This window comes from Cupressus sempervirens, chromosome 11, assembly GCF_028749045.1.
Source record: "Cupressus sempervirens isolate cs-2001-9-10 chromosome 11, ASM2874904v1, whole genome shotgun sequence".
Taxonomy (NCBI): domain Eukaryota; kingdom Viridiplantae; phylum Streptophyta; class Pinopsida; order Cupressales; family Cupressaceae; genus Cupressus; species Cupressus sempervirens.
The window spans coordinates 616,043,733-616,067,857 of NC_143128.1; the positions used below are offsets into that span (position 1 = coordinate 616,043,733).

Genomic DNA, 24,125 nt, shown 5'->3' on the forward strand with positions numbered 1-24,125 from the left:
ATCATAATATCAAATGATTTAATTCTGAATAATTCTTGCATTTCTTTGCAGAATAATTCTTGTATTTATTTGCATATATATATATATATATATATATATATATATATATATATGCAACCAAATGTATCGAAATCCAAAAACAATCGCATATATATATATATATATATATATATGCAAGCAAATGTATCGAAATCCAAAAACAATCGCACACCAATGTACCTAATTCTCGTACCCACATCCATATCTACATCAGCAACTTGGGAAAAACATTATTTTCTCATTTCTCTTATCAAAATGAGACAACTCTTTAAGGCGAAATCAAAGTAGCCAAACATGTTTTTTTCACAAAATATTGAAAATAAATATATTTTTATTTTTATTTTTTTGAAGGCTTCACTCAAGTCTAGCACGAGTTCACCAAGGTGCTCAAGATGGAGCCAAGCCATCTTGGCCCAAAAGAAGGACCAAATGGGTACATTGGGGTCTTCAACACCCAAACACTAAAAGCAACCCTAAGTAGAGGAGTTTGTCCAACCTTTAAAAGGGCAAAGGCCCCCTAGCACATCTTAGTCTAGTATGGCCCTTAAAGTCTCCATGGAAAGGGTAGTAGCCAAGAGCACACATAAGCCACAAATCATTCTATCTAATGATTTAAGATAAACAATTGCATTCAACATTAAAGGCTAAACATTCATTATATTAAAAAAAACTAACGAGAACTAAATATCAATGAAATGCTAAAACGAAAGTAATCAAAAGATATCAACTACTAAGCTAAAGATATAATCTATACAATTTGCAAGTGTTCCTTGTGCACTACAGTTCCACCACTTGGTAGTAATAAATTGCAATCCATCCTACAAGTGACAACTTTTCACGAGGCTAAGCTATGTACTAGCAAATGGCCCACCAAAATTTTGACTGGTGAACAATCTTATTATGTTCTATGATTACCTCTAGGTTATTTGAGCAACATTATTTATTGCCTGATTCCCAAGAAATCTGGTCAATTCACCATTCCTAGACATTTTTCGAAGCATGTCATATAATGATTGCTTGCTATAGCCTACCATAGAATACATTCCTTCATCACTCTCTGTTCTAATTATCCATGCAGGCCATCTACTTGTCATTGTTTTATTTCATCCAAGATAGTGTGCTATTATAGAAAAATTGCTAAGTTGAAAACCAATAGTAATAATTTTATTGAAAGTAATTTGGAAACGATTGCTCCATTAGAGATTCCCTCCTTTTAACATCCCTCTACGGTTCTACTTTTATGTTTATGTTACATGTGGAGATCTTTCGGATGGGGCTTCTTTGTTGCATTTACTTTTAGATCTCATATGCTACATAAGCCCTTAGATGTAACTTTTTAGTTAAAACCAATGATAGGCGCTAACCTAATGTATGTCAACGTCAAAGAGTTCATCTTCCATCAATACTTAGTATTAGTGTTACAAGCATATCAATCTATCTTACCTCTCTGAGTTGGCTCAAGAGAATATGGAAAAAGTTTTACCTGATATCTAACAATAAACATAGGGTGTTTGCAAAGCTTGTCGAGTAAGGAAACAACACAAAACACTATTTTTAGAAGGGCAACTTAGAGAGCACCGATGGTCCATCAATTGGTTCGTGTAAGATGTCTTTGGACCAATAAATACTTTGTCAATCACATGCCAAGAATTCTCTTGTTTGTTGATGATTTCAGTAGAAAAATGTGTTTTTCTCAAGGGGAAGAGTAAAATGTTTAAAGAATTTCAGAATTTTAAAACTTAGTGCAAAGGAGTTGTCACTATCGGTGGAGTCATATCTATTGCTGCTCTAACCTGACCAAATACCAAAAGGAGTTGTCACTATCGGTGGAGTCATATTTATTGCTGCTCTAACCTGACCAAATGCCAGAATAAGGGCATTTGTGGCAATGGATGTCAAATGCGTCGTGGTAGACGACATAGGTTGTGGAAATAACAGTGAGGTTGCTGAAATCACCTCCACCACCTCATCTTCATCCTCTTTTGTGGCTTTCTCATCATCAAACGTCTCTTGAAGCTTGTTATCCGTATCCCCAGGACCTTAGCTGACCTCTATCCCTCGTCTGGACCTCTTTTGTCTTGCTGCTTTTTGACCGCCTAGCGTGTCCAAATGTCGTCATCTCATAATAGGAGGCTCATTTGGTACCACGGATACTACTTTCACCTATCTCGCCAAAATGGAATGCGGCACTTGGTCAACCGTAGCATCCATAAGCAATCCAATCGCGTGGTGCAACGTGTAGAACGTCATGTGTTGAAAGGTCATAAATTCGTACATGCGCTCTGATAGTAATTTGTCCCAGTCATAAATCTTTCCTCCCAGCAAGTTATTCATAACAAAGGCCTACTGAAAGGAAATTTTGCACATGTGGCTAGAGCCTATTAGTCGACTTTTGACCAAGTCCATCAAGCATCTCCAATGCACCTCTCTGATAAACAACCTCTTTATCCCCTGTTTTGGGAAGCCTTTTTAAGCAACTCCCTCTCTACCTCTGTGAGGTCATCTCTACAAATAGCCTATTAGTCAACTTTTGACCAAGTCCATCAAGCATCTCCAATGCCCCTCTCTGATAAACGACCTTTTTATCCCCTGTTTTGTGAAGCCTTGTTAAGCGACTCCCTCTCTGCCTCTACGAGGGCATCTCTGCAGCTTAGCCGAATGTAGAAATCCTTCACTTCTAGAGTCAAATTTTGTAACTTCAACTCCACTTTATGCCGTTTCGCTAGTAAGCCGAAATCTCGCTTGAATTTTGATGGTGTGAAAGAAACTACTACCAGGTGGTCCATGCATGATATTGTGCTCTTCATGGAGACGCTATCGAAGGTCTTGATCATTGCTCGGAGAGGGCCTTCAAAATCCTTCATATCAAAATATCGGCATCCGAATCATCCATTGCACCTACGCATGCCTAAGGCTATCTTTAATAACCTAGTTGTTTGTTGTTGTTGCACTCTCAAACCACCATCTTCGGCAATCCAAACCATTCAAGCCTTCAACATTATTGTCTATGGCGTCACGTGCTCATTGGCAAGGGTTGTAGACGCTCTCGATCTCATCGTCTTTTTTACTTTGTCCATTATGCCTGCAACTTTTATGCCTAAAGACAAAATATGAGCGTTCTTGGTCATCCTAGAGCTCGAACTTAGCAAGTTTGTATGTAACTTTGTTTTCCAAGAAGCGATTCGCTTTACGACTAAATCCATAACCGTATTGCTTTTGTCATTGCTTGCAATAACTGATTCTTTCAATAGTCGGATTGCTTTGCTTTCTTGTTATGGGGTTTGGTTTCTTTGTATGCAACCTGTTCCTTCTCCGAAGGCTGACTCCTCCGCGAGTCTTGATGCCCGACGGCTAGCTCCTCAACAACTTGCATTTGTATTTTTCATCCTCTACGAGTTCTACTTGTGTCGTTCGTTGGAGGATGGATTTCACTTTTCCTTCAGTGTGCTTGTGTTTCCACGGTCTTCCCCCACAGCCTATCCGATTATGTTTGCAGGCCTTCCATGCCCCAATTGTCTCCCCCGCTATGAACTCCTTCCCTCCTCCGTATGTTTTTATTTGGTATCCGCGAGTGGTCTTTGCTAACGGTGACAATCACCGTTCAATGACTTCACCATCCCGTGACTTCACCATCTGGTGACAATCACATGTGCGGTGACTTCATTGGCCGATAACAGTCATCATTAAGTGACTTTGTCCCTCTTTATTTTTCTTTTTTCTTTTAAATCTAATTTTTCCCCTCTTCTAGGTGATAGGTGTTACCTCTACAACCCTCGTTCCTTTGATGGTAGATCTTCAATTTTGAACCATTAACTGGATCCGCTATCTCTCCTCCATTAAGAGTCCACAGCTTAATGCTCCATTGTCGCCAACTTCTCATATTTTGTAGGGTCCTAGCCATTTCACCTTGACCTTCCCAAGTTTAATCTCATTACGCCCATTGTACTTTAGCACCAACTGTCCGAGCTCAAACCTTGTCCACTTCAAATGTTTATCATGCCATGCTTTATGACGAGTTTGTGCTACCTCTATTACGCATTGCACCATTAGCCTTTGTTTGTCTAGCTTGCTCATCCTACACAATCTCTCTCAAAGACTCTCCATATCGCCAAGTCTATTTTCAATCGCCATTCGAGGCTTGGAACCATAAGTTTTACTAGCACTACCGCTTCTTGCTCAAACAGTAGTCGGAATGGTGTTTGTTCCGTTGTAACTTTGTACATTGTCTGGTACACCCAAAGTGTTGATGGCAACTTCTCTTCCCAATCAGCTTGCTCCAACCCACATGATTTGTAGATGACCGACACTAGGATTTTGTTCGTTGCCTCCGCCTGGCCATTGGCCCTCGGATAATACAGGCTCAATAGGGAATGAAAATTTTTGAACTCGATCCTAAGCAATCAAATCACATGATTGACGAAGTGACCTTCCCTATCACTGGTCAACTGAATAGGGATGCCACAACGCGTGATGATCTGCTCATAAATAAACTTTGTTGTTCTTATGGCCGAATTGTCGAACAACACTCATGCGTCCACCCATTTCGTCAAATACTCAATTGCTACCACAACGTAGCAGCATCTCCGAGCCCTACTTGGCCTGAGGGGCCCCACGAAATCTAAACCCCACCATTCGAACAATAATTGGGCATGTGATGGATTGAGCGGCATGAAATACCATTTCAAGGGTTTACCTACATGCTGAGAAGTGTCACAGCTGACCACCCACTCTCTGGCATCATTGTATAGTGTAGGCCACTATAGCCTGCGAGGAATACTTTCCTTGCCATCGTATCTGGTCCCATATGCCCTCCTACCGAACCTTCGTGGGCTTCCTAAAGGAAACTTTGTACTTCCTCCTCCATGACACATCTTCTCAATACTTGGTATGGCCCCATCTTATCCAACAGACCATTAATCAGCAAAAATGTTTTTCTCCTTAATACCAACTTTCATCGCTCGCCTAGTGGCATCTCCCTGGGAAATTGTGAAGTGGATAGACATTCGTCGATGCTTTTGTACCACTCCGGAAGGATGGCTATATGGAATATATGTGCATCTAAGAAGTTATCATTGACTCCTTCCAGTGGTTCCCATGACCTGATCCGACATAGTTGATCGGCTATAACATGGCTCTTCCCCAATCGCACCACGATGGTGAATGTAAACTCCTAGAGTAGCAACAACCATCTTCTCACCCTCCCCTAAATGATGGGTTTGTTCACTAAGTACATCAACGCTTGGTGGTCTACGTAGAATGTGAAGGGCGTTGCCAACAGTTAATGTTTGAACTTTTGTACGACGTACACCATTCTTAGAGCCTCTCGCTCCATTGTGTTGTAGTTCTTCTCTGCCCTAGACAAAAATCTACTAGCAAAATATATAGGATGATCCAGGCCATGATTAACCGTCTATGCAAGTGTTGTGCTAATTGCAAATTTAGATGCATCCACATGCACATGAAATGAAAATCTTTATCCAAGTTCAGGTATGCCAAGATCGGTGCCCCTAGCAATCTCGTCTTCAATTCCATAAAGGAGGTTTCTTGCTCCGAACCCCAAATGTAGGGTTCCCTTTTTCTTGTCAGCCTGTCGAGGGGGCATGACACTTGAGCAAAGTTCTTTATAAACCTTCTGTAAAATCCAATGTGTCCTAAAAAGGAAGACTCCACTAACGTCAGTCGACGCTTCCATCTCCACTATCACACGTTCCTTATCTAGATCAGTTTTAAGTCTCGTCTTACATATAATGTGCCCCAATAGCTTACCTTGGGGTACCATGAATCTACACTTCTTCGGGTTCAGCGCTAGATTGGCTCGACGACACCTTTCCATGCACTCCCCGAGTGCTACCAAATAGACCAATCATCCAAGAATGCGCAACAATTTCCTACGGACATTTTATCAAAGATATGCAGAACTATTCTTTTGAAAGTTGATGGTGCATTGCACAAAGCAAAGGGCATCTAGTTATATGCATAGACGCCATCCTCTACCACGAAAGTGGTCTTTAACTTATCTTCATCCGTGAATGATGTCTGGTTATAACCAGAGAACCCATCCATAAATGAGTACATTTTGTGTCCAAAAACTTCTTCAAGTATTGTATCCATGAAAGGAATAGGTAAGGGACCCTTTATAGTAACAACATTCAAGCAACAGAAATCGACACAAATCCTAATCTAGTTTGCCTTCTTCTTTAACGATATCACAATGGGTGAGACCCATTCGCTTATCTCAACTCTAAATATGATTCCTACCTCAAGCATGCGTTGGATCTCTTCACCAACCCTGGCTATATAATTTTTGTTCAACCTTTACAGTCTCTTCCGCACAGGTATAACTCCAAGCACTAGGGGCATACAGTGTACGCACAACTCTCGAGGTACAGCCTTCAAGTCTTTGTAACTCCAGGCAAACATATCTTTGTACTCTATGAAGATTTTGATTGCAGTCGCCTTCAACAGAGGATCCCAATCATCGCCAACTAGTATGTTCCAAGGATTCTCTTCATCCCCAAAATTTGTGACCCATACGGATGGCTCTTCGTACTTGATTGGTTTCCCTGCGTCAAAGTTGTGATCAGGACATTCATTCACCCAGGCTTCACCTTTGTATTCCTCGAACTCCAGCACAAACACATCCTTCTCTTCTCCATCCATTTCGTCCACTCCTAACATATTGCAACTCGAAAATAACTTGTAATCTTCCATTTTCCAATGGAAGAGTCCGTTCAAGGAATCCAAGTCATCTTCCGAACATCCTTTGAGTTCCAACATGCCTTCATCATTGGGCTCCATCCAATCTCTTCCCTCGTCCATTCCACCAGACTCTTTGTCGAATTCAAATTCTAAAGCGATCTCATCCAATGAAAGCATGTTTTTCTTCCAACCCTTGCTGATACTAGCCATCCCCTTCCACGAATGGCATCATACCCCTTCTTTTTCAATGAAATCACGACGAAAGCTAGCACAAATGGTTGGGTTCCAATGGTGACTTGTTGAGCCATCAATGTTCCCAGAGATTTTAATTCCATGTTGATTTGCACTGAGTAAGTTGAAGGTGGGGGGCCACACGGTAGGCTTCCCAAGTTTCTTCCATGTCTCCTCCAAAAGTACTTTTACCCTCGACCCACCATCAACTACAGTATAGGCGAGGACTATCCCCACAATACCCATCTCAACAATCGCGAGGTACCATCCATTGCTCAACGCAAATAACATAAGGTCTAGCGCTGATCCTCTCAAAACATTTGGCTGTTGTGATGTGTTGGTACTTGGTTGTGCGGTGCATGTATTCAATAATGTCGTCTTCAACTGGGGAAGGTGTGGAGAAGGTCTTGTATTTTAATTGGAACCTCCATTTGCAATATGTACCCTAGTATGCTATTCTAGGCCTATGTTCGTCCGGAGGTACTTGCAACCACACATGAATCCCCCTTCGCTTTCATTGCCTTCTCTATTTACTCTTTTGCCTCCTGTACTCTCTGCTTCTTTGTACGGGGATCAAGGTACATGGCTTGTTTCGCCTGATTACGAGTGATTGCCAATACTTATTCATCTTCAATGTTGAGTAGGTTCACACAAGACTTCGAGCAATTGGCTTCTTTATGATCTTCAAGAGCACACCATCGACACAACTTCTACAGTGTGTCATTGTTCTCGCAGTCTTGGGCAAAATGGCCCCACTCGCTGCACGCCCGACACAATCATTGGTTGGCCCTTCGAGCTGTATTTCATCCGGCTTCTACTCTCATTACTTCCTCTTCTGCCTCGTCAGTTATTTCGGAACCCGCCAAATGACGCATTGTTTGTTTGCTGGTTGGCAATGGCTACCCTAGAGGTATATAGTTGTTCCTGGGTGAAAAGCACTTATGGTACTCTCATCTTTAAGTTATATGGGCAGTCCTTGGTGGAATGGCCCATCACCTTGCAAATCCCACATAATGATTTTTTCGAACACACTACTTTTGTGTGCTTGCTTTCTCTGCACTCTGTACACCACAATTCTCCTTTGTCACTCCGCCCTGTGCCTCCTTTCATCGTTTTAAACTCTCGTATCATGCAATCCATATCCTTTTCTACTGCTTGCACCTTTTTATTGGATTCATCATCGCTACTACTATCCTCGCCTGATGATTCATCACTCTCGGACGATGACTTACTTTTCTTCTTCTTCTTTCATGTTTTACTTTCGCTTTCCAAATTCATAGCTCTGTCATACACATCATTATACAACGTCAGCAGTACTATCCTCATTTTTCTTCACAAAGACCCATTCAATCCATCAAAGAACCATCTATTCTTCAATTCATCCACTAATTGAGTTTCCATCTTCTCGAGCAATTCCTTCAACCTTCTATTATAGGCTCGAATAGTTTCCTTCTTCCCTTGTTTAGCACTGAAGATTTCTATGACAATCTCATTATCATTCCGAAGTAGTTTAAATTCTGCGTGGGATTTTTTTCTGAGATCATCCCGTGAACCTATTTTCGTTTTTTTCATGTCTAAATACTAGTCAATGACAATACCCCGTAGATTTGTAGGAAACTGGTGAACCCATTTGTATTGATCATTAACCCCATTTTCTATCCAAATAGTTTCGCACATATGGAAAAGTCTGATAGGATCTTCCTTTTCGTCACAATTAAACTTGGGTAGTTTTTGTTTCTCCGACATGATAGTTCTTGTTTGTCTTCAACCAACTTCTTGTGCTCCTGAACTGCTAGGATTGGATCACAGAAGGTTTCCCTCACCACCGTGCAATGTCCTCCCGACACTTCTCGTTGCCTCGATGTCTTCGGCTTCCTTCGCTTCCTCTTTTCTTTGCTTCAGGTGCTTTTGCCTCTGTTTCCCTCCGCCCGAGGTGTGATGGATGGGTTTTAAAATGGTTTGCGTGTTTCTTTGATCAAATCCAATCTCTGTCGTGTCTCCTCCAAAAGTTCCTCACTACTCGCCTGTCGGTGTTCTGGCGAACCGAACTATTCCCCTTTAGTCACTGCACCTCACACAGCAACCTCGTGGTCACCCTCTGTGACACCTTCGTGGTTCCCTTCGGCAAGTTGCTTTAACCTTCATCTTCATTCAGTTTGTTGTGCAAGAATTAGGGCTTGGTGTTTGGCTTGTTCGGCATCAATTTGTTCTCTTCTATTTCTATCCTTATTTAGTGTATTTGGCATATATACTTCTCATTCGTGAATTTGAAACAACGCAGATAGAAAGAACACTTTTATCTATGTATATTCTCCATACATCATCATGGGTCATCTATGTGACCGTTATAGAGTTTCAATGTTCTTTTGGCACAAACTCCATTTACATTCCCACAGTCGAAGGCTCATGGGTTAGATCTCCATCAGGTTTCATCCCAATCCTCGAATTCTCAACAATTACATTCAAGAAAGTTCCTAAGAGTTTGATGCCTACGACGTTCCCTCTCAGCTTCCTCTCTTCGTTGTGCTTGTGCAAGGAATGCTTGCGCAAATAGTCAAGGAAACTAATGCAATAGTTTATTGGCGGCGAGGTTGACATTCAGGGCATCCCAAACTGTGTCCTCTAGAACTTCCTCTCGTATGGCTTCTCTATGAACAAACGTTTCAATTGTTGCATGAAAAAGTATATGGAAGTTCTCCGCCAAAGCATGCTCACCTTCGTACAACTCAGTCACGTCGTCTTTGCTAGTTCTGATGCTCTTGGGTGCAGATATTCCCATTTAAGCCATCCGTTACGTTGCACTCTCCAAATTGAAATCAGCAACGGGACCAAATGTTTACCGTCACTAGTAAACATGTTTAGTGCATAGTAGAAAAGTCAAAAATGTAATATTGAGTTCATAAAACCATACTGCTGCTTCCATTAATGTTCATGTCAATACAATATAAGACAATGTACTTTTGATTTTTCTCTAATGCCGCTCAGGTGAATGTACATATAGTACCTGAAGGGTTTCAACTCAATCGTCATGTTCCAACTACCTTTGGTACTGGACAACTTACACACTTAACTAATAACTATTCCTGAAGGTTTACAATTATTCCCGACAACAGTGCAATCATCACTCTTAGGTCTGATAATGGGGATGAGTTTTTTTTCAAGCGAAGTCACTAAATTCTATTCTACACAGAGTATTAAAAGCCAATTTATCACACCCTATACCTCTTTAACAAAATGGTCTAGTTGAGAGGAGGAATCATACTATTATAGAAATGGGCCAACATATGTTGGAGAACAGAAGTGTTACCCAAGAAGTTTTGGGATGGGGTAATTTTTACTACAATGCTTCTTCTCGATAGGTCTTTCATACAAGTAGTCAAAGAGAAGACCCCAAAAGAAGCATATGGTATGGGAGAAAACCATGTATCAAACACCTTAAGTTTTCAACCTTGCTGCGAATGTTTGGATTCCAAATACTAAGAGAACCAAACTTGACTCCAAGAGTCAACAGTTAATGTTTGCAAGGTATAGTGGCAATCATAAAGCTTCTGCAAATTGATTGATGTGGGCACTAAACACCTAACATTCAGTAGGGGTGTAGAGATTGATAAAGTTGAGCACTTTCAACTCTCTTCTAACATCAACAATCTTGAAGATCAGCCTATGAAGGCCAAAGACGTGGGTATTGAATTTCCATTAGCTACACCTCAAGTGGGGACTCATAATTCCAAACTTGTGGAATCTCCTAAGCAAGTATACTACGAGAATTTTCTATAGAAAAACATGGATTACCATCCGAATGACAAAGTTCAAGGCAACCCATCATAATTATCATGTTGTTTTGAGGGAAGGTGTTTCTAAAATGAGACCCTATGTGGTGGGAAAAACTCATTAGTGATTAGTGATGTTTAGGATGATCAATTGGCTAAGGATCAATCATTATAAGAAAGTGGAATATAGTAAATGTAATGTTCCTTTTTGGGGAACTTTGGAAATTAAATGACGATTTAATAAAGTATTATAATGACTGTATTGGAAATTAATGAAAATTAGTAAAGTCATTTTAATTTTAGAAAGGCAATCTAAAAAGGGGCAAAAGAAAGGAGATGAAGGCACAAGCAGAGAGAAAATGAAGAGTCACTCATTGGACATTAAAAGAAGAATGATAGATTTATTTCAGCACACTTAATTAATTAATTTCTTTTGGCAGAGCTCTGAGAGCTTCTTGTTCACTCCTAGTTCCCTGAGAATGGAAACCCATGGGATTCTTTTAGAGGATTAGACAAAAACCGAATTCATTTCTAGAGGGTGGATTCTCAATGAAGTTCACAGCTAGGCGAAATTGTTATAGGTATTTGATGATTGTTTGGAAAAGACATGGCTGTAATGGTTTATCTACTTAGAGGGAAAAATACATCTCTATTTCAGATAATATGAGTTTTTGGAATTAACTGTTGATGAATTGAAATCAGTTTTTGTGTGAAAATTGTATGTTTTGAATTTCCATGAAAAATCTAGAAATAATACCCTAGGGGATATTACAATAAATTTCCCTCTTATGACTAACATTCAAGAGTGTTAATGAACACCAGTAATATCTAGAGGCGAAAAGTAAACCTAAACGGGAAAAGACTATGGAATCCAAACATGAAAGTCTTTCAGATCTTCCACCAGGGAAGAAACCCACTGGCTGCAAATGAGTGTACAAAGTCAACCACAAATCTGATGGTACACATGACAAGTGCAAAGCATGATTGGTGGCTAGAAGATTCTCATAATGAGAAAGAATAGACTATGACGAGACATTTTCTTCTACAACAAAGATGAGCACCATTCGTCTAAATCTAGCCATGGCAGCATAATTTGGCTTGATGGTCTATCAAATGAACATGAAGAGTGCCTTCCTCAATGGAGATCTTGAGAAAGACCGTACATGGCATAGCTTTAAAGTTCAAGTTGTTGGAAAAGAACACAAGACCACAGACTGACAAAGGCTCTTTATGGTCTATACCAAACACCCAGAGCATGCTGCATAAAGATTGACAGGAATTTGGATAAGCAAAGGTTTCAAAGAATTCCTTCAAGTCACAATTTATATGTCAAAAGCATAGGTAATGATCTCACTGTATTTTGATGATATTATCATCACAAGTAGAGGGTCGCATTTACTTGAGCAAATGAAATGGAATCTATGTCAGACCTTTGATATGACAAAATATTAGGCCTTCTCTATTATTGCCTAGACATAGAGGTTTAGTAAACCAGTGATGGTATTATTATTTCTCAATTTATGTATGTCAAGAGTTTGCTCGACAAGTTTTGAATGACAAATTGCAAAATCCCACCTAATACCATGGAGAAAGGGATAAAACTTTCAGCCAAAACAAACTCAAATGTGGTCAATGTCAACATCCAGGAAACTAAGCTTTAACTACCTTATAGCCACTAGACTTGAAATCAGTTATGTTGTTACATTTCTCATTTCATGACAGCCCCCAAGGCAAAACAATGAGATGAAATGAGGTGGGAATTAAGACATGTGAAAAGGACACTTGATTTTGGCATTCTGTATAGCGAAAGCAAAGATCCTCAACTGATTGGGTTCACAGATTCGGATTGGGCTGATTGTGTTGATGATATTACATCTGCCTTTATATATGTTTTCAATCCTGGTACAAGTGCGGTCACATCAACCAATATGAAGGAGCAGGTAGTTGCCCTTTCATCAATATAAGCAAAGTACAGTCAAAATAGGTGAGGTAGTCTAGGTCAGCAAATGCTTTCTGAAATACAAATGTCTCAAGCAAGGCCTTTCCCCTTATTTCACAACAATAAGGGGTGTTAAAACTTGTCAAGAACCCAGTCTTCTTCAAGCATATACATGAGGAGCTTATTGTTATTTAATAAAACTTGTAAAAGATGAATCAGCGATGTTGTGGTATGTTTTGTTATGGTATATCAATGATGTTGTAGTTGTATTAAATAGAGGAGATGAAAATTTCTTATATAGATTTACAAAGACAATGTTTCTAAAAGAAACAATTGTGAACTAAAAATGAAAATAGAAACTACTTTATAAACTGAAGACCAAGGTTGCACAGGTACGGGGGTACTTGGGTATGGTTAAAGGTACGTGTATGTTTCAAAACAAGAGACAGGAGTTAATTGTTTTAATATAATTTTGGTATTTCATAGAAAATCTGAAAATATGAGTAAGAAGATCATAAATCATATAATGACATATTACAAATGTTAAACTTCTAGTTCTAACTTGAATAGCGAAAATCAAAAAAAGATTAGTAGTTTGTTGTCAATCAATATTGCATCAAAGTTTCAAACTGATTACATATTGAATTAATCTTGATAAACAACAAGCTGATATGCAAATGAAAAACTAAAATAAAAATCAGACATCTTAATCTACGTGGCAGTTTTTTAACCTTTTGCATGGGGGGAAGATTTTGTGAGGTGATGTGGCATTTTTGGCTGCACTGTACATACCCAGGCAAGTAGCCAGTATGGAATACGCATACCAATACCCGGTATGCTTACCAAGGGTTTGGGTAAAAATACCTATGCAACCTTGCTAAAGAATAAATAAGGTGACCATTAAAGAAACATTTTAATATTCTAATGCCCTCACTTAATGGTCATCGTCTAATTGTTGTCTTTTGGTGACAAATTCTGCAAAACATTTTGCTACTGTTGAGACGCTCCCTGGATTTGCAAAATGTAAATCACCAAGAAGCAAAAAAAATCCAGAAAATAACAGAGAAGTGTGCACCCTTCTCCAGGAAGTTTTGCAAAAAGAGACAAGAGTCTGCCACTAACTCTTAACATTGAGATGAGTCTGCCACTAACCCTCCTAGAATTAGGAAAACATCTAATCAAAAGTCATCACAAAAACATCCAACCTGATGTTGGATGACGAAGTTGCTCTTCCTTAGAGATAGAGACAAACCCTCCAAACTTTGCAAATGAGCATGATGCCCCAAAATGGACTGCAAAAAGGCACGATTTTTTAGGAGAAAATAAAAAAATTAGACCCAATTTTTTAGGTGAAGATTTGATCAAAACCAAACAATGAAATTCAAGACATGGATCAGAGAATACAAAGCTTCATTTTTTGAGTAGAAATAGAAAAACTCAAAGTATAAATTTTTAGGAAAAAATTATTAAAAATTATAAATCCACCAGATAATTTGAGGAAAAATTCTAAACCCACAAAGGAATCCCACGCAACTTTGCAAATTATAGAATTAGAAATTTTTCGAGACAAAAAATTATGAAAACCCATTAGATATTTTTTTAAGGAAAAAAAAATGAAAACCTATTAGAGAAACGTACATGTGACAAAAGACGAGGCTTCATGAGGTAAAACAACATATGCAAGAACATGTGACTCACAAAATGCACATCAAATCAATGCAACCTTCAAAAGTAGAAGAGGTTTTCTCAAACCAAGAAATTATGTGATCAAAACCCTCCCCACCAAGGTTGTGATTTCTGACAAAAATCTTCAAAAACAAACCACAAATTTCATAAAATCTCTCTTATTATTTTTATTTTAAAAAATGGAAAAAACAAATTGTAAAAAATTCTAAATCAAAAGATGCTCAAGTTTTTCTTAAAAATTCACCAAATTTTGTGAGATCCCATTAACCCACTCTAATACCATGTTATGGTAAATAAATGTTGTTGTAGTTGTATTAAACAAAGGAGATAAAAACTCCTTATATAGGTTTACAAAGACGATTTCTCTAAAAGAAACAACTGTGAACTAAAAACAAAAATAGAAACTACTTAATAAACCAAAGACTAACTAAGATGAACATTAAAGAAACATTATAATATTCTAATATGTTTCAGATTGTAAACATTCTTACCAAGTCCTTGAGTCCAAACAAATTTGTAAAATTTTACAACAAACTTGTGTCGTTAGTCAATTGAACATTAAAGAAGAGTTTCAACATAGTATTGTAATATTTAATTTATAATGGTCAATAAAGTTATTAGGCTAAAATTTAGAGATATCATTTATTCTTTCACTCAAGTTCTTATTCCCTTCTTTTCTCATTTACCAATATTATGCTTTATGAATAGATCTTTGTAATCTCTTACGTAAAGAGACTTTTGCTGCATATTTGAACATCAAACATCTTAGAAATCATTATCTATAATTTCTAATTATTCTAAAAGCTCAAGTTTCATCATTGTTTGATTTTGATTATGTCTAGTGAATCTTTATTATGCATGGTGAATGCAACATGAAATTAGATAATTCAAAATACATAATGTATAATTAATTTAAATTTTGGGGGAAAAATGTCTCCTGTTGGAGTTGTTTTCCGACATTATGATGCAAGGATCGTGAACTTTGACATCATTTTTGGATACTAATGGTAAGAGTAGAGTGGACCAAATTGTCCTTCAAAATTGAGGATGGACAAATACAAAGCATCTTGTGAAATATTAACGAGATAAAAAGAATGGAATTTCAAATTTTCAACTATTTGAAATGGTCTTATCCAAGAGCTTGAGGCATTGCTTACACTGAAGGCCTATACAAAATCACCTTAGATAGTATCCTTGTGTCAAGGTCTATACAAAATCATAAAAGAGGGTATTGTGAACATGACTTTGCCATAAAGATATCAATGGTATTGTGAAAATATTAATGAGATAAAAAGGATGGTTTTTCAAACATTTAAAATGTACTAAAGGCCTATATGGTACCATCTAAGCTATATCTAAACATCCTTGTGTTTAAGACCTATATAGAATCATCTATATATCAAGGCTTCCTTGCCTATCTGGGCTGTGGTTTCATTATGGATGATGACATTGTATCAGGGTCTGGACAGCAACTCAACACCTATCAGAGACTATGTGATAGGATCTCCAAACTTGAATCAGACAACCTGCTATTGTAGGCACAGGTTGCCTCTCTTTCCGCTGATTTATCGAGTGCTACGACCTCCATTAATGCTCGATTTCAACGTTTTCCTGACACCTTTACTGCTGAAACTGCTGGTCTGCAAACCAGTATCAGCTCTATCATTTCACAACTGGAAGGACTGGATTCCATCAAAGAACAGCAAGCTAGCATTGCAGCTAAACACTCCTCTCTTGTATCGGAAACCGAATTGAAGGTTAAGTCATGGGCATCTCTTTGTAGTAATACAGACTCTCAACCTCTGGTTAATATTAACAAAATGGTGCAAGGTAAATTCGAGGACGAGAGGTTGAGACGAGTTTGTGAGCTTAACCTATGGGTTCGTGGGCTTCCTTCTACCCATGATACTCTTGCTGTTGGGCGCTCTTTCCTCCTTGACCAGCTTGGTCTTATGGATATCACAATGGATAGGTGCTGGTTTGGTCATGGTGATGTTCTTTTTATTCGATTCCTTTCACTTATTGATAGACTTCGGGCTCTTCGTGCTAAGAGAATGCTCTTCTCCCTTCCTTCTAAAATCTTCTTAGATGAAGATCTCACGAAGGCTCAAGTTATAGAGCTCAAACAAGCTCGCGAAATTGTGGCAAATGCGAGGCAAGATGGTAAGTGGGCAGTTATCAAAAACCTAAAAGCAGTTATTAGAGATTCCGCTCCCAATGGTTGGGAAGAGAGGCAGGCCCCCAAGGCCAAATGACGGTCCCACCAGCAGTCGGACAAGAGGGAGACCCCCATTTGCTCCCTTCTTGTTAACTGTTGGAATGGTAATGGATCTTTATGGTCATTACCTGGTCTTCTTTGTGATGTTGTGGGTACTGCTGATATTCTTGTTATTATCGAGACTCACGAGAGTCCCGCACGTCCTCTTCCAAGTGTTACCGATTTTCAGTGGTTATCCATTTGTTGTGATGAGGTTCGTGTGTCTGGTGGCGTACAGGGCTCGGGTGGTGTCGCATGCTTGATTAAGGATGATATTTTCAGCAGCACTTCTATTGTACATTCAGACACATTTGCCAGATTCATGTGGGTCCATATTGACCATAAGTGTCACCGCCAGAGAGATCTTTATTTGGCTGCTTGCTACTTTCCACCGGCCTCCTCTCACTATGCTATTCATGCTACCGATGACAGGGACCCCTATATTGATCTTTGTGAGACCATCTCTTAGTTTGCTATTCTACGGGACATTATTTTACTCGGTAACTTTAATGCGAGAACCAAAATGCTCCAGACTCCACTATATGATCGCAGTTCTGATTCCATATGTTCCACTGTGATTGATCCTACTTCTTTAGGGCTTCAGAGGTGTTCCGAGGATGTGCATGGGCCGTTATCCGTGTATGGCAGACATTTGTTGCAGCTTTGTGAGTCTTCTGGATTAGTGATCTGGAATGGTCTCTCTCCTTTCCAGGTTCTGAGATCTTTACTTGTTGGCCTCATGGAGGTGGTGCTAGTGTCATTGACTATGCTCTGACCTGTCCCTCTTTCATTCTGTGTATTTGTGGTTTCACCATTTTGCGCCTCCCTCTGGTTGATCATGCTCTCCTCAGTACTCATATTTGCCTCTCCCCTCTCATGTCGCCTCATCATTCTTCTCCTATCACTGCTCACTCGCCCATTCGCTTCCACTTTCTCGATGGTGATTGAGCTCTATTTCGCTCATCTCTCAAGACTCCTCAGCCCTTCATGCTTCTCAGACTCGTCTGAGGCCACCACCATGTTTGACTTGCTTGCATCAGCTATCCTTAAGTCTGCCACCCTTTCCATTCTTCATCGTCCCCCTTTGCTCCTTTGTAGCAAGCGTCGTAATACCTGCCCCATGAACCAGTGGTTCGATTCGAACTACAAGTCTTTGCATCATCTTCTGAGATCTGCTTTTGAGGTTCACTCCACCGACTTTGCTAGTATTTGCTCGTCTTATCTCCGTTTACTTCAGAATAAGAAGCGTAATTTTATTGCTTCTAAGTGCAAATCTCTTTGCTCCACGCTGATTCGCAATCCCCAACTCTTTTGGCACACCCTTTTCCCCCATACCCCTCTGCCCTCCACCCTCGACTTTCGCTGCCTCACCTCTCACGCCACGGCTCTGTACGACATTCCTGGGCAGCCTTCCATTCAGCCCCCTTCACCTCCTTTCATCCGCCTTTTCACCCCCTCCCACATTTTGAGGTTATCAGATCCATGAAGTGTAGTCATGCTGCCGATGAGGAGGGTTTCCAAGCTAAGCTTTTCAAGTTTGGTGCCTCAGTTCTAGGCCCCTATCTCTCTATTCTTTTTTAATAGAGTGATTCACACTGGGTTTCCGACCTCCTGGTCTAGGCATTTGATCTTTCCCATTCACAAGACAAGCCCTGTCTCTGATCCAAGGAACTACATAACCATCATGATTGGGCATACTTTTGCCAAACTATATGCAACAGCGCTTAATGCTATGCTATCTGCGAAGCTCGACAGGATTGGAGGAAGGGCTAAAGGGCAGGCCAGTTTTCGTGTCGATTATCAAACTATGGATCATATCTTCACTTTACGGGCTATTATTGAGGAAGCTAGACACAGATTTGAGAAGCTCTATTGTTGCTTTGTTGATTTTCGCAAAGCTTTCGATTCTGTTCCTAGGGTGGCCCTGTTTAAGAGACTTAGGGAGATTGGTATTTCTGAGATGCTTCTCGAATCCAATCCATAGCACTATTGGGGTTAAGCAGGGTTGTCCTCTCTCGCCTACTTTATTTGGGCTGTATATTGATGAGCTTGAGGACTTTCTCCTGAAGTCTTCACTCCCGAGTGATGGCTGCTATCTTCATCAAGTTCTAATTTCTATCCTTCTTTTTGCGGATGATGTGGTTCTCCTTGCTTCTTCTCCAGACAAATTGCAGAGACTTCTTGATGGTCTGGCTTTATTTTGTGATCAGAGACAGCTTGTTGTTAACTTGGGTAAGACTCGGATCATGGTCTTTAATTTTTTAAAAACATCTCATCTTCACTTTATTTTTCAGGGTCAAGAGATTGAGATTCCTTCATCCTACACCTATTTGGGGGTCATGTTTTCTGGTGCGCATTTCAATATGAGACCTGCTATTCAACCCATAGTTAATAAGGGTATGGGTTCTCTTGCTTTGCTTGAGAAATAGTGTTTCAAATATCACTTCCAGGATACCTCGTCTAACTTATCTCTCTTAGACGTTTTGGTGCCGCCAACTATCCTTTACGGCTCTGTGGTTTGGTGCCCTTCTCTTCTTAGCTCTGACTAGGCCTCGGTTGAACGGATTCAGACTTTGTTCTTGAGACGCATCATCAGATGTCACACGTTCATTCCTCATAGTATGATTTTAGTTGAGTTCGGTGTTCATCCTTTCAGACTCACGGCCATTTTTGATTTGGTTTGGTTCCTTCATCGTCTTCATGGGTTTGTTGATACTATTGTGGATCAGAACCGCTACTCGTACTTGGCTTATTGTTCTTCGGTCTCCATTGCGGCTGCTGAGTCTAGTTCTACTTCTCGCGCGCGTTGTTGGTATGCACAGGTTTCTTCTCTACTGAGTTCAAACAAGATTAGCATGGATCATCTCCCTCCTTTTCAGTTCTCTTTGGATGCCCCTGCTCATCTTCTACCCTCTCAGCAAGAGCTGAATGAGCATGTTCGTCTTGATATCTACGGACTTTACATTTCTACCACCTGGATTAACCCTCCTGGTGGGCTGCGTCCACGTATGTCTTTTTATGCGGAGCACTTTCTTGAAATATCCGATGGGATCATTACCCATCCTTGCTATCTTTTATGAAGGTGGTCCCATGCCTTGCAGATCTCTTTAGGTTCTTTCAGAGTTGGTTCCCACCATCTTCGTGCTCAGACTGATCATCATATTGATTGTGGGGAGCGGATTTGTTTGCTTTGTACTTTGGGGGAGGTGGAGAATGAAGCTCATTTCCTTTTTCGATGTCCCATCTATGAGATTAGAGGAAGATTCTTTTGTTTGTTCAGAGATTGCTTTGCTCTACATGACTTTTTCAGCTACTATGATCAGAGATGTCTTCCTCTTTATATTCAGGAGGCCACCACGCTCCATTATAGCACGATCCAGTCACTGCTTCCCCACTGGCCCCCATCTAGTCAGCTCATTACTACCTTTTTCACACCATTATCCCCTTTGCATGGTGTGAAAAGATCTTCCAGCTCTATTCAAGCTAATGGGTTCTCCAGATGTGTCAGATCCCATTCTGACTACTTGCACCAGCAACGCTCTTCTAGGAGTGGTCAGAGACAGGGCAGTGATTCTTTGCATCGGTGGTTGTTTCAGTCCGTGACAGATTTCTTCTCACCCAAGAAAGATTCCTAGTGCTTTCTTGGTCTCTGTTCTTTGTTGTTATTTCTTTGGCTGTTTTTGTTTTAATCGGACATCTTTGTATGCTCCTGTTGGGATTTGCTTTATTGCTATAATCTTTTTAGTCACATAGACCTCTTTTGGTCTTCTGTTGGACATTAATATCATTATCTTATCTTATCTAACATATCACTAAAATTTCTTGTGCTCAAGGCCTATATGCAATCATACAAGAGGGTAATATGAACATGACTTGCAATAAGATGTACGTGGAAATGTGCAAGACTAGTACTACAATATGTTATGAACTTAAGGCCTATATAGTATCTTACAAAATGGTATAGTGACATGACTTGTGTTGAATGCCAATATGGAATCATTCAAGATAAAGTTGACACTAGTGCAATAATTAGTAGATTTTTTAATGCTTCTTGACAAGCTGTTGGTACCTAACATGTCCTTGTGATATCTTTGCATGAGTGCGATGTTATACCAAGTGCCAACTCATTGCTTTGTATTGCTTGTTACCAAATTTCTTGTATTATTGGTTGGAGACAGTAACCTTTGTATGCCAGTCCAGACTTGATTGCAATGTGTATGTTCTTGGTATCTGTGATGTCATGATTTTGCATCATTCTCCATGTTGTGTTGCATGTGTGTTTTGTTCCCCAATTAATATTCTCAATTGAAGGGGACAAGCTTAAGGGTTCCACATTGTTGGGACTGACTAGATTCATCGACCTCCTTGGGAGAGCATGCAAAGTTTATTTGTGTTTGTGGCATGGTAGACCTTGATTGTAATAGTTGTTGTAAAATACGTAAGTACAGACTTTTGTCACTAATTGGGTCAGTTTTATGGTGGATCTTAATTGTAATAGTTGTTGAAAATATTGTAAATAAGGACTTCATTTAAAATCATATATAGCACAATAAAATAGACCCAACTGAGAATGTTACATAAATAAAAACAATGCCAACAAAAATCAAACTATAAGCATGCTACAAGTTAGAGTGAAAGCATGAGAGAGTTTTCTGATACCGAGCCTAATGAGGGAGCAATACACTCACTGATTAAGAAACTGGTCTTAGGAATAAACTGCATATCATAGAAAGGAACCCAAATCCTATGCATATCAATCAGTGGTGCAAATCCAGATTTGGAAACTTAGAGAATTAAGATAAAGTAGTTGAATGGTGCTGGAACAGATGTTGTTTTAGCCTCTTCTATAGGCTGTAACCCAATTGTATTCTGCTCCTATACCTGTTGTAGGGTACACAGTACAGCATGAAGCATCAGCACTTAGGATAGTCCACCTATTAATAAAAGAGGCCTTATCGAATGACCATACTTATCTTCAGTTATGTTGAAATGCATAATAATACTCATCATATTTAGTGTTCATTGAAAGAACTTTTATTCCTTCTGAATAGGAAGCCATGATACTTGTGCTTCTATGAATCTAATTATTGACAGGTGGAGAAAAAGGATCCAAGTCTTCTTTAACACTAGATCATTAACATAAACAAAATGTAAGTTGAAGCTTTGAGCAAAAGTTTTTAGGACAGGTTGAATGTTATCATTTATGTCATTATGCATAATGTAAAACTTCCGTGTCTCTGGAGTATACCTGCATATATTTAAACTCGGTATAACTCAGAGCTTTGCTTCTCACTGATAGATCTGGGCCATCCTGAATTAAAGTCGGCAACAAGAGATAGCAAATCACGTTTCTTAGAACTGGATTAAATACCGATCATACGACTAAAAGAAAATTCTGAAAAGAATGGGAGAATGAAAAAAGATAACTGATGACCACAAAACCTAAGATTATTAATGAAAATACTGTTTAAATACCTGTGATATGAAAAGAGGAAATTTTTTAGCCAGAGGTCCATGATACCTGAAAACAAGAAACCATGTTGGCGGGAATCTGAATGGACATGTATAGTGGCTCTCATAGACTGAAATGAAATAAAATCCCGTGGAATCGATGAACAAAAATATTCTTCATGAAAACTGTATTGTTTAATTCTATACCTTAGGACAGACTTCACTGTTCTTTCTAAATAGTCAGGGCGGTTGCAAGCCATAATAACAACAGCTGCTACAGGATCCTGTTCACGTTAAAATTCATGACTGAGTTGCCAATATAATCTTGCTTAGCACAAATTTGCCTGTATGCATATCTTAGAAAATCAATAAAATAATACGATTACACTGCCAATCTTTCAATTTAATCTGGTTTCCAAACAGCTAAATGGCTTATTTTATTCAAATGCTCACCTCAACACCTTCATTCTTTAGTTCATTTACTCCTCTTCCTGCCAGCAAGACGATACACGAAGTGTGGACGATGAGGAAATAACATAAATTTATTCAGTGGATGGAACAGCTTTTATTTTATCATAAAGCTATTTGATAGATTATACCAATGCAACAAAGAAAATGGAAATCAAACCCATGCCATAAATATAGTATCATTTTGAAACATGCTAGTTACATAACAACCCACACATTCTTAAAGGATCAAAAGATCTAACCAATGCTCAAGGATAAAGCAAGAGCTTTGATGGGGAGAATAAAAAATTGCATTAAGTTATCAATTAATTGTCCATGCCCAACAATTAAATTGTGTACAAGATGTCAATTTGCAGTTAATTGAACCAAATTAATAATTTAAAGTTTTTTGCAGAAATTTTTAAACATTTATACTGAATAAATAGACAATCACAATCAGAATTTAAGTTTTAAACTTCATGATAGCGATGCAACCAGGAAGGAAATACTAGTGCTGACACAATTAATGCCCCATGCCTCAAGTGGTTGATTTTGTCCATAGCAGACATAAGCCTAAGTTGAGCAAGCATGTTTATGATGACTCTCATAAACAAAAAAAAAAATGATAAGGTTTGTAACCAAGCCAAAACATACAAGGGGGGCTTGGATTTTCATCTCAATAATCTTTCAAAAAGTAAAGAACCATCAATGCAATGAGAAGCTGAAAGACATATCATGCAACAATAGTTATGAGATTGCACATAACCAACAATCTCCTAATGCTTGGGACAAAGGAACTAAGGAGTGTCAAGCAAAAGGGATAAGAGGAAAGCCTATCAGAAGAATATTAATCTCGATGATGCACTGATCTCAATGATGTAGTTCATGCAATCAACAATGAGGATTAGTAATTTCACTTTAATCAGGATTTCATAAGAAGAGTGAAGATGGTCCCCAAAAAAAACACATTCAATGTAGTATCTAAGGACTTCATAATGGAAACCTTTAAGGTGATATATTCTAGCCACAGGGGCTAAATTAATCAGTGGAAAGCTTCCCAAACATGAAACATTTCATGACATATTTCACGACTTGGTAACAGAAACCTGTTGATGCGAGTTTTGTATCACTTACATAACATATTAGGATTTGAATATTCGCTATGGGATATCAAACATGCAACTCCTCTCTTGAAAAGTTAATGTTCATGAGACATGAGTATAACTCCAATGTTCCTTACACTGTTGGATACTCGCTCAATTTTATCGATGTGATTCGTTGGTAATCACGTAGGCGGCCTTACGCAAATTGTTGAGGATGAGTTGGACTTTGGTGGGATGAAGGTGATGGTGGCTCGGTTTGTGAAATATGTGGAGGCAGATAATGTTGATGGTGGTGATGATGGAGGATGTGTCTGCCAATGATGATGTTGATGGGAAAGCAATAGTGGTGGAAGGTGAATGGATGTGTTCTATTACTTGACTTACTTCTCTAACTTCGCTCTCTCTAAACTTCGACTACCCAGCTACTCACTATTCTACTCCTACTCTTATGAATGGAAGGTTAGCAAATGGATGGGGATTGAACCTAATGAGAGCTGACCAGC

The 24,125-nt window shown here is 39.1% G+C and overlaps 1 protein-coding gene across 4 annotated transcripts in view; it reads right to left on the reverse strand.

Annotated features, from left to right (window-relative positions):
* LOC149531199 (alpha-1,3-mannosyl-glycoprotein 2-beta-N-acetylglucosaminyltransferase-like) overlaps positions 1-24,125 on the reverse strand; it is a 196,165-nt gene that overhangs the window by 40,962 nt on the left and 131,078 nt on the right. For all 4 annotated transcript variants that reach the window (XM_089811949.1, XM_089811950.1, XM_089811951.1 and 1 more), the window contains 4 exons: positions 22,526-22,563; positions 22,280-22,356; positions 22,097-22,142; positions 21,870-21,932 (listed from right to left, as the gene is read on the reverse strand). In XM_089811949.1, the coding sequence (XP_089668075.1) occupies positions 21,870-21,932; positions 22,097-22,142; positions 22,280-22,356; positions 22,526-22,563 (224 nt within the window). The remainder of the gene's footprint in view (positions 1-21,869; positions 21,933-22,096; positions 22,143-22,279; positions 22,357-22,525; positions 22,564-24,125) is intronic.